Below are 15796 nucleotides of genomic sequence, written 5' to 3'. Positions count from 1 at the left end.
TTTTTTTTTTAAATTGGCTTTTAATTGTCATAAAGTTCCATGAATTAACCTGTTCTTTTTTTGATTGGACTTTTGGAATTATGGCTAAAATGCTTTACCTAATCCAGGTCACACAAAAGAGCCAGAAGGTTCAGAAAAGAAGCCTGGGCCCGGCGCGATGGTGTAGTGGTTAAGGTCCTTGCCTTGCACGCCCAGGATCTCATATGGGCGCCGGTTCTAATCCCAGCAGCCCCACTTCCCATCCAGCTCCCTGCATGTGGCCCGGGGAGGCAGTTGAGGACGGCCCAAAGCCTTGGGACCCTGTATCCGTGTGGGAGACCCGGAAGAGGTTCCTGGCTCCTGGCTCTGGATCGGCATAGCATTGGCCGTGTGCTCACTTGGGGAGTGAATCATCAGACAGAAGATCTTCCTCTCTATCTCTCCTCTCTGTATATCCACCTTTCCAATAAAAATTAAAAAAAAAAATAAATAAAAAAACAGGAAAGAAGCCTGATGGGACTAAAGAGCCCCCCAGGGTGTGCACAGGGCAGGGGTGTGCACACACAGAAGGCCCCCCACGGCAGGTGCTAGCTCCATGAGTGTGTCTGAGGTAGCAGTGCCGTGGAACTCGCTACACTACAATGCTTCCCTTTCACCCACTTATTCTTTTTTGAAGATTTATTTTTATTGGAAAGGCAATTTACAGAGAGAAGAGGATATATAGAGAAATATCCATCTGTGATTCACTCCCCAAGTAGTCACAATGGCCGACGCTGAGCTGATTCAAAGCCAGGAGCCAGGAGCCTCTTCCCAGTCTCCCACGCAGATGCAGGATCCCAAGACTTCGGGCTGTCCTTGTCTGCTTTTCCAGGCCACAAGCAGAAAGCTGGGTGGGAACCGAAACAGCCAGGACATGAACCAGTGTCCATATTGGATCCCAGTGCATGCAAGGCGAGATTTTTAGCCATTAGGCTATTGTGCTGGGCCCTGGGAAGGATTTTGTAAGCAGTTAAACAATATTTCCTAGTGTCCTTAAAATAATTGGAGGTGTTTGGGTTCCCTGAACTGAATTCTGAATGATGTAGGTTGTCAGGATGCATTTGTGAGAAATGATAAAGAATCAAATATCTCACAAAAAAATCAATCAATCAAATATCTCATGCCCAGTGCGATGACGCAATGACTAAATCCTCACCTTGCAAGTACTGGCATCTCACACGGGTGCTGATTTGTGTCCTGGCTGCTCCACTTCTGATCCAGATCCCTGCTTATGGCCTAGGAAAACAGCAGAGGACAGCACAAGGGCTTGGGACCCTGCGCCCGCGTGAGAGACCTGGAAGAAGCTCCTGGCTTTAGAACAGCTCAGCTCTGGCTGTTGTGGGCATTTGGGAAATGAACCAGCAGATGGAAGAGCTTTCTCTCTCTCTTCTCTCTGTAAATCTCCCTTTCCAATATAAATAAATAAATAAATAAAAGAATCAAGGATCTCCTATCACTTGAGAAGGAAGTGACAAAGTAGGAAGTCATTTACTGATTCCATGAGCAATTACTAGCCGTGAAGTGGGCCCTGTACAGGTAGGTACCGGAAATATCTACTTCTCCTGGAGGAGCTGACACAACCTACTATTTCACGGCATGATGAAAGATATGCCAGGATACTACGTGTTCACAGGGATGTCCTTAATCCGACTCGGTAGAGCAATCATGCAGGAGGTGACCTTTAAACCCGGTTTTCAAGGATGAGTTGGAATTAGCCAGTGAAGAGAAATGAGAGGAACATTCTATTTGCCTCAGGACAAATCACTCAGACAAAAATTTGAAGTATTTGCGTCAACATTCCCTCCTACCCCTTCCCAGGACAGAGATGGAAAGAAATGTTGTTAAGGGATGGTGGTTGGGGATCAGCAGGCACTCCCTTGTTGGTGAGGAAGAGTTTACAAACGCTTTCAGAAGAAGGTGGGTGTGCTGACCTGAGAGCTGCTGGGGCTTCTCCCGGAGACCATGGCAGCCACGCCTGCCTTAAGCCAGCCATCGCTCTTCAGCCTTCTTCACGCTTTCATTTGTCACAACAGAATCAGGAGTTTCATAACCAAAGCCTGGGTTCAGTGCCAGGCTTACCACATACTGGCTGGCTAGATGATCTTTGTATTACTTAATTTAGCTTCCCCCCCCTCCCCTTCCTCTGTGAAATAGGATAATAGCTCCCTCCTATGGTGATGTAAAGATCAAATCAGATCATGGATGTGAAGATTAGAAAACGTTAGAAAAATCGGTCCCTATCCTTATCTTCTCAGTTCCTAAGATTCCACCTGAAGGGTCTCTCTCCCCAGCTGTACTTCTGTTTATTCCACATGTTTATCCCCGGTTCTCATCCCTTTCTGGCTCTTACCATTTCTGTAGTCCTCAAGTTCCGGGGCATTCTAGAAAACTCTATAGCGCAGAGCATCGTCTACAGGCCAAAGGGCACACTCCTTGGCTGGCCTGGATTCTACCGGCCTTGCCAGTTTCTCATTGTCTTCCCACTCGCTCACACACCTGACATTTCAGCCCCACGGAGTTCCTTACCCTGGCTCCAACAGCCTGCACTCATTCCTAGTTCTCTGTTTGCCATCGGGTTGCTCATTCTGCTATCACCTTCTCGTTATACTGTCCCTGCTTTTCTGTTTGGCATGCTGTTTTCACCCCTCAGCCCTGATCCAGTGCCACGCATCCCTCAAAGCACCCCCGCACTTCCAGTCCTGTCCTCGGCTCTCTCTCTGGCACTTTGTACACCCCTCTATTACAACACTTGCTGTGGTGTTTTGTAAACATGGGTCCGAGAGCCTAGCTGGTTGTGAACAGGTGACGGACACCTGTTCATCACAGGCTCTTCCTTACTACTTACCCTTGAGACGCGTGGTTCTTCCCAGCTGAAGCAAAGCACTGATTTTGCAATATTAGAGCCAGGTGAGGAAGGAGCGGTCCGATGGGCGTGGCATCAAGGCTTGCAGCTGATATTGATCCTCGCTATCAGATTAAGACAGTTTTATCACTTAGAAAATAAGAAAGTGTTGAAGGTGAGTGTGCAGGGTACTATCAAGGAAAGCCCTAATCAAGCACGCTCAGAGGCCCTAATCTATGTAAATCTGAGGGTTCAGCCTGGGGCAAGCAAAGGCAAAAGGACCACACAGGGCTGATACGCTGCTCCGTCCTACCCTGTCAATTTGCACGTTCATTAAGCAGCCATGAGAAATGGTGAATTACTTCCTCTCTTTTTTATGATTTTTTTTTAAATTGGAAAGTCAGATTTACATAGAGAAGGAGATACAGAAAGATCTTCCATCCACTGATTTATTCCCCCAAGTGGCCACAATGGCCAGAGCTAAGCCAATCTGAAGCCAGGAGCCTGGAGCATCTTTCAGGTCTCCCACGTGGGTGCAGGGTCTCAAGGCCTTGGGACATCCTTTACTGCTTTCCCAGGCCATGAGTAAGGAGCTAGATGGGAAGGAGAGCAGTCGGCATATGAAATGGAGCCTATATGAGATCTTGGCATATGCAAGGTGAGCTCATTAGCCATCAGGCTACCGCACCGGGTCCTACTTCCTGTCTTGAATCCTCAGTTTGTCGACTAGAAGTATATGCTCTCGGAAGAGTCCACCATGGCAAGGAGCCAGTGATGCACAGGTGTTCTACTTCCAGGTGTTCACAACCTAGCAGGTTCTCAAAAGTGTGTGTATGTGACGTAGCAGGAGGAGAAAGATGGGGAGTTGATTGAATTGTCCAGCCGATTCTAACAGGCTGGTTTTCAGGGCAGAGCGTTTCCGTGGTTTGTAAAGCCAACGAGTTCACTCTCTGGTTCTAAACAGAATACAGACTTTTTAAAGAGGGAATCTCTTCACTTCAATAGCATTCAGGTGCTGATGCTTCCCAGGCCCGCTGCTCCACATTCCCGCATGTCGGCTTGCCTAGTAGAAACCTCCACTTAGTTGCCCAATGGATACATCAATCCAATCCTGAGAAAAAAGTCTTACAACAGTTTCCAGTGCCCTACACAATGTCACTTTGGTTACTTTTCCAACTTCCCCTTTCAATGTCCTTCCCTTGCTCATTGCACTCCAGCCACAGCAGCCTTTTTGCTGTTCCTTGAACTGACAAATCAGATACAGTAGGTACCCACCATCCCCCTCTCTAGGCCATTATTTCCCCAGATTTTCTCACTTCTGCCAGGCATTTACCCAAATGCTATCTTATCACCGAGAACTTCTTTGAACATTCTATTTTTAGAAAAGTTTACGTTGATTTATTTTAAAGGTTAGAATAAGAGAGGGAGAAAGAGATCGATGTTCCTTCCATTGCTTTTCTTCCCCAGTGCTCACAAGAGCTTGGGGGGTGGTGGGTGGGGGTGCTGGGACCAAGCCTGACCCTCAACTCAATCTGGATCTCCAGAGTAGGTGAAGGGCCTCAACTAACTTGAGCATCCCTTGCTGCCTCCTGGGGTTTGCAGTAGCAGGAAGCTGGACCCGAGTGGAGCAGGGATCTGACCCAGGCATTCCAATGTGGGGTGTACGTATAACCTGCCCTCTTTGTAAAATCTGAACCGCTCTTCGGCCTCTCTCCTCTTTCAGTTTTATTTTACTTAATTAAAGTGTTTGTTTAAAAACTTTATCATTTAAGAGTCTGAATAGGGCCTGGCGCAGTGGCCTAGTGGCTAAAGTCCTCGCCTTGAATGTGCCGGGATCCCATATGGGCGCCGGTTCTAATCCTGACAGCCCCGCTTCCCATCCAGCACCCTGCTTGTGGCCTGGGAAAGCAGCCGAGGACGGCCCAAAGCCTTGGGACCCTGCGCCCGTGTGGGAGACCCGGAAGAAGCTCCTGGCTTCGGATTGGCGCAGCACCAGCCTTTGTAGTCACTTGGGGAGTGAGTCATCGGATGGCAGATCTTCCTCTCTGTATATCTGAGTTTGCAATAAAGATAAATAAAATCTAAAAAAAAAGTTTGAACAGAGAAGATACTGTTCCTACCCACTGGTTCGCTCTCCAAATAATGATTATGACTGGGGCCGAAGCTGGGAACTCAGCTCAGGTCTGTGACACGTGTGACACAAAGCCAGTTACCCGAGCCATCACCTTCTGCCTCAGCAGGAAGCTAGAGTTGGGAATCAAACCCAAACACTCTAAGATGGACTGTGAGTGTCCTAGCCTAGGACTGAACTGCTAGGCCAAATACCTCCTGCAGTCTCATTTCAATCAAGCCTGGTCATGACCACTTATGAGCTTTAACTAACTAGTTTGTTGACACCATAAGTTCTTTTTGTTCTCAGATTTGTCTTCAATACCCAGAACAGTGTCTGGCAAATATTGAGCTTTTTAATAAATATTTGTTGAATAGATGCATGAAAAACCCAGGTGTTAAGTTCAGGTATGGTTAGATCCCAGTTTTCAGCATGTCCTTAGCTTTCCGTCTGGATAGCTTGGTGTTGTCTCTCCTGGAGCACCTCTTTTCTTGTCTGAGCTTGGGTCTACTAAGCCCTACAACTGGAAAGGCCTGGGGCAGGGGGAGCTCTGCGAGGCAGTGAAGTGCGGGTCCACCTGGAGAGCTTCACGCGAGGAGAAGGGATGCAGGATAGACAGGTGGAAACGGCAGGTGTCTGCCACCCCAGTAATGATGCTTCGGTGGTCCCTCGTGCCTGCTTGCCAGGTGAGCACACTCTCCTCCTCTCCTCCCTTCTCAGCTGAGGCCCTCGCCCCTCGCCCCGCGCCCTTCGCCCCTCGCCCTTCGCCCCCGCGCCCCTCGCCCCGCGCCCTTCGCCCCGCGCCCCTCGCCCCTCGCCCCCGCGCCCCTCGCCCCGCGCCCCGCGCCCCTCGCCCTTCGCCCCGCGCCCCTCGCCCCTCGCCCCGCGCCCTTCGCCCCGCGCCCCTGCTTGAGCGTCCCAGCCCTCTGCGCTCCTCTCAGCTGTGCGCGCTCTCGGGAAGGGCCGGTGCCGGCGGTGGCCGCCAGGGTGCGCTCGGCGCCAGGCGCTCGGCCGCCGAGGGCGGGAGGCACTGCGATTGGCAGGCGCGGCCGTCCATCGGGGCCGGGCCGCCCGCGAGGCCCGGGGGCGGGAGGCGGGACCTGCATCCGCGGGGCGCGCGGGCTGCAGCCGGCGCTGGCGGGGAAGCCCGAGTCCCGGCCGGAGTGGGTGGGAGGAAGCGAGCTGGGGAGGGTGCGGGGAGGAAGGGCGAGCGCGCGGGGGGCGGGGAGGGGCAGCGCCGAGCAGAGCCGGTCGCGCCGTGCCTGTCGCTCGGCGGCTGCCGTCCGCTGCGCCTCTGAGGGGGGGACCCCGGCGTCCCGACGGCGCCCGACGCGGCGTTCTAGAAGCCGAAGCCCCCGGGGGGCCCCGCGGCGGCGATGGGCAATCTGGAGAGCGCCGAGGGGGGCCCGGGCGAGCCGCCCCCCGTGTCGCTGCTGCTGCCGCCCGGCAAGATGCCGATGCCCGAGCCTTGTGAGCTGGAGGAGCGATTCGCCCTGGTGTTGGTGAGAGTCGAACCCCGGGGGCCCCGTCCCCTCCTCGCGCCGCCCCGGCCACTGGGTTCGCGTCCCGCCCACACCGCGGCCTCCCCATTTACCTTCCCGGGGACCTGCGGGCCGCCCCGTCGCGGACCTGGGAATGGCCGCCGGGGGACCCCGGGCTTCTCCCTCCGCTCCTGCGTCCGTTCCCCTCCGCCTGGGGAGACCGCGTGGCTCGTGTCATCACGAAGGCTTCCCGGGGTGTGGGTCCCACAGCAGCGCGGGCCAGATGTGTGGGGAGCCCGGACGGGGCTCTTGGAGAGCGGCCTGCAGCCGTCCTGTTAGAGTGGGCTTGCCTGAAAGGCCCGACATGTGTGCAGAAGCCATCCCAGCAAGCTGTTTTTCCAATGGAAACAATACACACACCATCCCGCCTGCTTTTCTCTCGCACTCTTTCGTGTTGAACTCTGGTTTGCGTTCTCTTGTCTGTGTTTGTTTGTTTCTTTCTTTTTTGGTCTGAACTGGGGATGGGGGTTTGGGGAGCTTGTCTTTCCATGCGGATACTCGGGGTGTTGATGGAAGCCAGCAGCTATTGTCAGTACAGGCCTTCTCGGCTGCTGCGACTGAGTTGAAAAATGAAGTTTTGGAGAAAGAAAGGGAATATTTGCTAAACTTTGAGAAACTTGGGGAAATAGTTGTCTGTTCCTCCAGAGAGGTGGCAGAAATTCTGGCATTGTCGTCAGTGTGGGCTGGAGGGCCGGCTTCGCCTTTGCCGGTGATGCCTAGGGATGGGTGGTGGACTTAGCAGCCTTCTTGGATTTCGTCTGTCTTGGAAGAGGGAGATTAGATTTCTTGGCAGCTGCAGAGCTGTCTAGAGATCCCAGCCTCTCGGATGGTGCCCATTGGCACCAGGGCTGGCTCAGGAAGGCTCCCTGGTTGTCCATGGGGGAGCCTGTCTTCAGCACCTCTCTGCTTGGCAGCCCTGGGAGCAGGGCCATACATCCTGTGGCCCCTGTACTTCCCTGGTTCCTCCGGGCCAAGGCGTGAGTCAGTGATTGCTAATGTGCTGTGACTAGGCTCGGGGCTAGGGCTCAGTGCCCCGGAGAACAAGAGCTCAACTGTTGAGGGAAAGGGTGGGAGGGACCCATGCTGCAGTCAGGGTGTGACCCCCGGTGCCCCAGCTCAGCCCACCCCATCCGTGGGTGCAAATCCTGGGGTAGGGAGTGCTCTAAGGTGGGCTGGGTAACATAGGGACTTGCCAGGCCACATGGTCTCAGCACCAGAGTCCATCGTGTCATTCTTGCAGCTTGGCTCACCAGTTTGTTTAGTTAGCAAATTGATGGCTTAAACATTCGCAAAACACACGTGGTGTCCTGGTTGCAACCAGTGCACCCAGGGGCTGGACCACCCGCCTGCAAGTCTTCCTTTCCATGTGTAAAGTTTGGATGTTTCCTCGTGGCTTTTGTTTTGGTCTTGCCTTTGTGAGCTGCTGCCACTGCTGGAGGGTTGGGACCGAGCAGGCAGGAGCTGATTGACCAACTTGATACAGGAGGGAGCTTTCCAGTTGAGTTGTACTTTACAGGGGAGTGAGTTCCGCTTTCCTGGGGGGACCCCAAAGGTGCCCTTCCACCGTCCCCTGAGAATTCCCACTGACAGGTGTCCTGAGCAGGAGAAGCAAGTGCAGTCAAGTCAGCAAGGCCGTGGCTGACCTTCTCTGGCCCGTTTCTCACCTGTAGAATGGTGAGATACTTTCCGGCCTGGCGGCATTGTGAGAACTTAGGGGGTCCTTGGTGCCCCACAGGTGCTTGATAGAAACCAGCTTCTTTTTTGTGATGGGGTGACAGTGGACAAAGGGGACTGTTCCTTCTCACCGTTCCCTTTCCTGGCTTGTCAGGATTTGTCGTTTATGGGAAAACTGCTGGAGGGGCTGGTTGAGGCGAGTCCCAGGGTCTTGGCCTTTTGAATAAAACTCCAGGTTAGAAAGGTGTTTGGCCTTAAGTGTCTGAGTTGGTTTCCTCTGCTGAATGGGGGGGGGGGGGTAATAGCATCCTGCAGTTGTTGTGGAGGTTTGAAGAAATCCAAATTCTTAGCCGATTTTCAGTATGCTCAGTGACTGGTGGCTTCGGAGCCTGCCTCCCCGCCGTGACTCCAATCTGAGATCACTTGTGTTCTCAGAAAGAGGGTTAAATTCAGAAGTGTGATGAAGCCACTTGTGCCATTCTGTATGCCCAGCGTGGGTGTATCATATGGCCACTGTTGTCAGAAGGGGGCTTTCCCATCCCCAGTGTTTCAGTGGAAACTCCCACCTCCGCCCCCACCCCAAAGCACCCTGGCTGGGGAAGTTGTATCAGCACTGACTCAAGACCACAGACTCCCAGCTCGCTGTCATTCAGGCCTGGAGAGCTTGAGGTCTGAGGCCAAAGCTGGTTTATTCAGGACATGCTTCCCTGCGGGAGTGCTGTAAATGGGTCACAGGCATGTCCCTAATGGTCCCCTCGTGCTGAGACCCGCTTCTGCCCATGTGCTGCATCGGGGGATCCTCCCTGAACCGCCGTCTGAGCAGCTCCCATTCTGTCGAGTATTGACAAGTTTGGAGCTGTGGCCTTTGTTGGCGTTCCCTGTTACTCTGCCTGTACAGGAGTCCATCTTTGGCGTGATAAAAGCCCCAGTGTGTGTCCGGGTCCCGCTGGAGGCCTCCCGAGGGCAGGTACCGCACAGCCCCTGTGGGTGTTGAGCTTCTCCTTTGATGGAGAGGGGATGCACAGGGCTTGAAGTACAGCTCTCCGCTCTTGGTGTGTTTGCAGCTTGATCTTTTCCTTTGTTGACTTAGTCCGCATCTGAGACTGAGTCTAGAGTTGTGCCAGAAAAAGCTCTGGGCATCCTTGAGGAGGCTCTTGGGGCTTCGGGTGGGGTTGTGTGACAAGGGCTGTCCCTGCTGGGGCTCCTCCTCTCGCGTCTCCCTGGCGATGACTGCTGACTCAAGTGGAGCATTGATGTGGGAGCTAAGCTGGCCTGGGAGCTGGTGCTCTGAGAGGCTCTGAGGGGCCTCCTTTGACACAGAAAGAGGCTGGGAAAAACTTGGGTTGAATATCGGGTTCTGTGTGCTGGTGGACATTTTTTCGCCAGCCTTCGGGATTGTGGCGAATTAGTTCAGGCTGGAGGAAGGCTTCGTGGGAGGGTGGGGAGTGGGGGGGGGTGTGGAATGGAGCCCTTGGCAGCAGCTGGTCTGAGGACCCTCCCTGTTGGTCAGAGATGCCAGCTGGAAGACCCTTGGCCACCACGAGGGCCCACTTTGCCTTGACGGTCTGGTTGTGAGCTGGGCTTGTCTGGAGAAGGTGTGAGTGGAGTGGGTGAGACAGACAGAGTGATGTCTGTCCTGTAGGAATGCTTTGATTGCCCCGAGTCCCACTGAGGTTTTTTCCATTCTCTTAAAGAAAGCGCAGGACAACTCAGAGATGATTGAAGAAAAACACACTTACTTGTGTCCTCTAGTTCCTTTAACAAACGCAGCCGATGTGTTCTAAAGCCTTTCTGTTTTTTTACTTTGCATAGTTTTGTACAATGTTGTGGTATTTGGGACATAAACTTTTTTTTTTTTAAATCTAGTTTGAAGAGTATTGATGTTCATTTTATTTGAAAGGCAGAAAGACCAGGAGAGAGACGTTCCACCTGCTGGTTCACTCCGCAGGTGCTTGCATGACCCGCAGGGCTGGGCCTGGCTGAAACCACTCCCTGGAGCCAGGCTCCATCTGAGTCTCCTGCAGGGGCGGCAGGGACCAAGCTTGAGCTGCGTGTGCGGTGGCAGCAGGCTGGGGCAGAGGGGTGGGAACTCAACTTGGGTGTGAGAAATGTGGTTCCCAAGCAGCATCTTTTTGTTTTTTTTTTTTTACATTTTGAATTTTATGGTACAATTCCATAGGATCTGGGATAGCATTTTTTTGTTTTAAGTAACATTCTGTTTGGACTGTGAACTTTTCTAAAAATTTTTTTTTTTTTTTTATTGCAAAGGCAGATTTACAGAGAGATCAGGCGAGACAAAGATCTTCCTTCTGTTGATTCACTCCTCTAATGACTGCAACAGCTGGAATTGAGCAGATCTGAATCCATAGCCTTTTCCAGGTCTCCCACGTGGGTGCAGGGTCCCAAGGCTTTGGGCCCTCCTCTGCTGCTTTCCCAGGCCACAAGCAGGGAGCTGGATGGGAAGTGGAGCAGCCGGGATTGGAACCTGCGCCCATATGGGATCCTGGTGCTAAGGTGAAGTATTAGCCTGTGGAGCTCCTTTGCCAGCCTCTCCAAGTATATTTTTCAAAAGGCGTGACGCCTCTGTGTGTCCTCAACTGGAAGGAGGAAGATACAGAAAGTGGCTTTTTTTCCCTCCTGATGTTGTCAATAGTACATATTTTTAAGCTGATTTGAAATCACCGAAAGATGTAAAGAAGAAAATTAAGGTTACCTGTAAACTCACCATCTGTTATTAGCATTTTGAAGTACATATATATTATTAATAATTAGGATCACATTGTATGTGTTGTTTCGTAAACTAAGTTTTTATCGCCCATTATAAGCGTTCTCTTGTTAGTTTGAATTTTTTTGTATCATGATCCATGGCTGCATACTACTCCGTAATAGAGCGTTTTGTTACTGCCTTATCTTGCGTTTTCTGTCTTCCCCACTGCCACCATTATTATAAATAACTCTATGATGGACATCCAATGCATAAATATTTGTGTCTGTCTTTTTGCTATTATGAAAAACACTGTGATGGACATCCAGTATAAATATTTGTGTCTCTGGTTATTGCCTTGGGCCACATTGCTACAAGTGGCGTTAGAGGGTGCCTCAGAGACCTCCAAGGCCCTTGAGACATGGACCTTGCTAAACAGTCAGTTATCTTTCCCTCTGGTGTGTGGGGTCTCCCTTTCCCTATAAGCCAACTGTTTCTGTGTGCTTTGACTGTTTACCGTGCTTATTGGTTTGATTAATGAGAACTGGGAACTTGTTCTACTTTCCACTTCTCTGAACATTTCATCAGAGTGTTTGGGCTTTGCTTTTGTTTGCGTCCCGTGCTTTCTGTTGAGCACGTATGTCTATGTAATAAGTGTGTGAATTTCCCACACCTGTTCATTCCAGAGCGGTTTTTCACGTAGGAGTGGGCTTGTGCAACTGTTTTGTAAGGTTGGACTAATGATGGAGTGAGCAACAGTGTATCCACTGTCAGTTCTTGGAACTACTTCCTGCCCCTGTTTTTTCTTCTTTGATGAAAAAGCCTTCAACTCTGTAGGCGCTGGGGCTGTGTTCTGCAGCTGGGACTGTCCAGGCGGCAGCTACCCCAGTGCTTCCCGGCTCTGTCTGAGGCAGCCCCTGCTGCAGATGGTGAGAACAGGAACTGGGCTTGAAGGGAATGACTGATCTTCAATGAAAATGAAGATAGCAGCCAAGGTGGAGAGGAAATGAGGCTGCAGAGCCTTCCCTGGGGAAGGCTGGGCAGGGCCCAGGCCCTGGCTCTGTGGCCAGTCCCAAAATGTCTGCCCCAGAAGGGATTCTAGTGAGCCCAGGGGACGGCTGTTGGTCTCCCCCAAGTCAGAGCTGAGTGTGGCAGGCCAGGGTCGGGCAGCCGTCCCCGCGGGGAAAGGACTTGAGGGAAGGGAAAGGACCTTAGTCTTGGAAGATGAGGAGCGTGGGTGCTGTTGCCACGTGGCCTGTCGCTCCTGGAGGGCTTCTCTAGGACTCCGGCTTGATCAGCAGCAGAGGGGAGGTTGGAAGTTGTCATGGGGAATAAGGATAGAGGATTGCAGAACGGAGTTGACCCAGGTCCTGAGTTCCCACTGCCGCCTTTTCTTCTGCCTCTGTTGGCAAAGCTACATCTTTGTGTCTTTCTTCTACGCCACGTGGGAGGTTGAATCCCTTATGAAAGGCATGAGGTGCCAGGCCAACCTTTGCCCTGAAAATGCCTATTTGCCTCTTTCTCTCCTCTGGAGTTTTTCTCTTTTCCTCTTTCCTTCTTATTCTTTTTAAAATCTTTATTTTTAGTGGAAAGGCAGATCAGATTTACAGAGAGAAGGAGAGATAGAAAGATTTTCCATCCACTGGGTCACGCCCCACATGGCTACGATGGTTAGAGCTGAGCTGATCCAAAGTCAGGAGTCAGGAGCTTCTTCTGGGTTTCCCATGCTTTGGGCCATCCTCTGCTGCTTTCCCATGCCATAAGCTGGAAGGGAAGTGGAGCAGCTGGGACAAGAACTGGTACCCATATGAGATCCCAGCAGCTGCAAGGTAAGGATTTTAACCTTTGAACCATCACACTAGGCCCTCTTTACCTCTCTCCTAATTCTTCTCTTTCTCGTACCCCTTCCACTTTCCAAAGGCTGAGTTGGGAGTTTCCGTGTTGGGTAGGGGAGGACTTGGGTAGGGGCCTTAGGGAGAATGGTGTCTCCTCTACGCTAGCCTCACTGAAGCGTACCGGTAATGGTTGAGTTCTTGTTCTCACGGCTCTGCCTTTCTCTACCTCCTTGCCCCTCTGCTTCACCCTCCCAGGAGCTGGGCCTGGCAGGCGTGCCTCTGGGCCCAGGTTGGGATGGGAAAATAGAAACTCGCTTTGCCTGGCACCGTCCCATCTCCACTCAGGTCCAGAGTGGAGAATATCATAGCCTCTTCCCATTGCTCAGCCCATGTCAGAGTAGGAGGTGGGTGTGGGCCTGGTGCTCTGGGAGTTTTAGGTGCTGATTATTCTGTTTTAAGAACAGCCTGCAGCTCAGAGCCATTTCTGCACTGTTTTTAACCCGATTCCTTGCACGAGCCAGGGCATCGGGTTCTTCTGCTGTTTCTCGGGAAACTTTAAAAATATATCTATTTTGCAAGGAAGTAGATGGTGTGAGATTTGCTGGCTCAGACTTGGTTTGAAATACAGATATTGATTTTGGAATCAGGAGAATTGAGGTTTAGTCCAGTTTAAAGCCTTTTTTCTTTCTTTCTTTCTTCCTTCCTTCCTTTCTTTCTTTCTCTCTCTTTCTTTCTTTCTTTTTCTTTGTAAGCTGGATGACTTTAGGCAAATACTGTAATTTGTTTTCAGTCACTTTATGAAATGGGTGAGAGAACTTAAAGGAGGCCACATAGTAAAGACATTTTGTCTTTGAGTGCTTTTTCAGTTGTAGATTATGTAAACAACGTCACTGAGCTACCCCACGTTCCTATAAGCCTGTGTGATTTTCCGTATTGGTGGGGGGCTCCGTTATTAATGGAACCCCTGTGCAGTGCCCGAGTCCCGTGCTTGGAGCTGAGCCCCTGTGCAGTGCCCGAGTCCCGTGCTTGGAGCTGAGCCCCTGTGTAGTGCCCGAGTCCCGTGCTTGGAGCTGAGCCCCTGTGCAGTGCCCGAGTCCCGTGCTTGGAGCTGAGCCCCTGTGCAGTGCCCGAGTCCCGTGCTTGGAGCTGAGCCCTTGTGCAGTGCCCGAGTCCCGTGCTTGGAGCTGAGCCCCTGTGCAGTGCCCGAGTCCCGTGCTTGGAGCTGAGCCCCTGTGCAGTCCTTGGGTCTTGCCCTGTGTGGACAGCACCGTGCAAAACAGTCACCTGACTCTTTACTTTTGTTGTCGTGCATCTCATGGGGCATGAAGCATCTAGAGTCAATCCAACTATGGTAATTTCTTCTTTCTCCCATTTCTTTGAATTTCTCTATGTTATTGTTGTTGTTGTTATTATTATTATTAGAAAGAATTAGAGCGAAAGAGAGATCTTCTTTCTGCTGCTTTAGTTCCCAAATGGCTGGAGCTGAAATTGTCCTATGCTGACACCCAGGAGCTTCTCCAGGTCTCCCACGCAGGTGCAGGGGCCCAAGGCTTTGGTCTGTCCTCTGCTGCTTTCCCAGGTCACAAGTAGGGAGCTGGATGTGAAGTGGAGCAGCCAGAGCTTGAGGTGGCACCCTAATTGAACACTGGCACCGCGTGCAGAGGATTAGTCTTCTATGCCACCATGCCATCCTCATGTATTTTTATTTTAAAAAGATTTCTGTTTACTTATTTGAAAGGCAGAGTATCGAGAAAGAGAGAATGAGAAACAACCAAAGAGATCCCCAGTAATTGGCACTAAATTGCCACCTTTGACATTGACATCCCCTTTGGGCACTGGTTCAGTTCCTGGCTGCTCCACTTGTGCTCCAGCTCCCTGCTCGTATGCCTGGGAATGCAGTGGAGGACGGGCCAAGGACCTTGGCCTTTGTACCCACTTGGGAGACCTAGAAGTTGTTTCTGGCTTCTGCCTGACCTTCTGGGGAGTGAATCACTGGATGGAAAATTGCTCTTTTTCTTCCTTTCTGTAACTCTGCCGTTCATAAATAAATAGGAAAAGATTGAAAGAGAGATCCTGTGTCTACTGGTTTACTACCTTAATGGCTGCAGTAGCCAGGCCTGGGTTAGGCCAAAGCCAGGAGCCAGGCACTCCGTCTGCTTCTCCTGTGTGCCTGGCAGGGTCCCAAGCAGCTGCTTTTCCAGGTGTGTGAGCAGGGGGACGGATGGGAGAAGAGCAGCCGAGAGCACTCTGACGCAAGGCGCATTGCCTGCCGCGTCTCATTGCTGACCGCCTGTCCCTTTTCCTTACTCCTCAGGAAGGAGGCGGGCCTATTGCTGTGACCTGCACGTTCAGTACCAGGGTTGTACCTCCAGGGCCTCCACCCTAAAATTTCTCAGAGAACAGTTTGGGTTCCCGCACTACCCTCTTCCCCTCAGAATCGCTTCTGCCACATAAGCACTTGTCATTTGTGAATGTGGGCCATCGTTTGGTGATACTTCTGCGACTTTTGGGGCCCGGGTCCCTTGAGAAACTGGATGAAGCCCTCTGCCCTGTTTGTTCTCGCACCCCTGCGTGTGTTCACTCACGCAGTATTTCAGGGGGCTGAGAGCCGCTTCTTGGGTCTGCAAGGGCAGCCCGGGCACCAAGCCTGAAGGGGTGGGAAGGACAGCTGGCTGAGGCGCAGCAGTACTCCTCATGTTGTAAGCTGAGGTGCACTGGTGCTCTGCTGGTGCTTCCAGCAAAGAGCTTGTTGAGACTTGGCTGAAGATGCTTCGCACCCTGGGCTCTGTGATTCGGCCTTGACTGAGGGCTCCTGGCCGTGGCGTCCCCTGTTGACCTGGGACCCCAGTTCCTCTTCCTCCTTGGCATCCAGCTATGGATGGTGGGGTACCCTTGTCTGCTTGTGGTGAGGGTTAGGTTGTAGGCTGGATTTGGAGGCATTACCTGCCTAAAGCAGGAAGTCTCCCTGCAGCCCACGGCCCTTTGGGAGTATCCAGGAGATGAGATGCTTGAGATCGGACTGGAACCCGCTAAGTCCCCAGTAGTTTATTTCTTGTGTGTATCTCCTTGCTT

At 51.9% G+C, this 15796-nt stretch overlaps 1 protein-coding gene across 5 annotated transcripts in view; it reads left to right on the top strand.

The window, feature by feature from the left end:
• Positions 1 to 6249: 6249 nt before the first annotated feature.
• Positions 6250 to 15796, top strand: part of FMNL3 (formin like 3) — a 53795-nt gene continuing 44248 nt past the window's right edge. For all 5 annotated transcript variants that reach the window (XM_040978873.1, XM_040978853.1, XM_040978835.1 and 2 more), the window contains exon 1: positions 6250 to 6472. In XM_040978873.1, the coding sequence (XP_040834807.1) occupies positions 6347 to 6472 (126 nt within the window). In that variant the 5' untranslated portion in view covers positions 6250 to 6346. The remainder of the gene's footprint in view (positions 6473 to 15796) is intronic.

The sequence above is a fragment of the Ochotona curzoniae genome, unplaced genomic scaffold, assembly GCF_017591425.1.
Source record: "Ochotona curzoniae isolate NIBS_2020 unplaced genomic scaffold, NIBS_Ocur_1.0 contig_1014, whole genome shotgun sequence".
NCBI classification, from domain to species: Eukaryota; Metazoa; Chordata; class Mammalia; order Lagomorpha; family Ochotonidae; genus Ochotona; species Ochotona curzoniae.
This window is presented reverse-complemented; position numbering and strand designations above follow the sequence as displayed.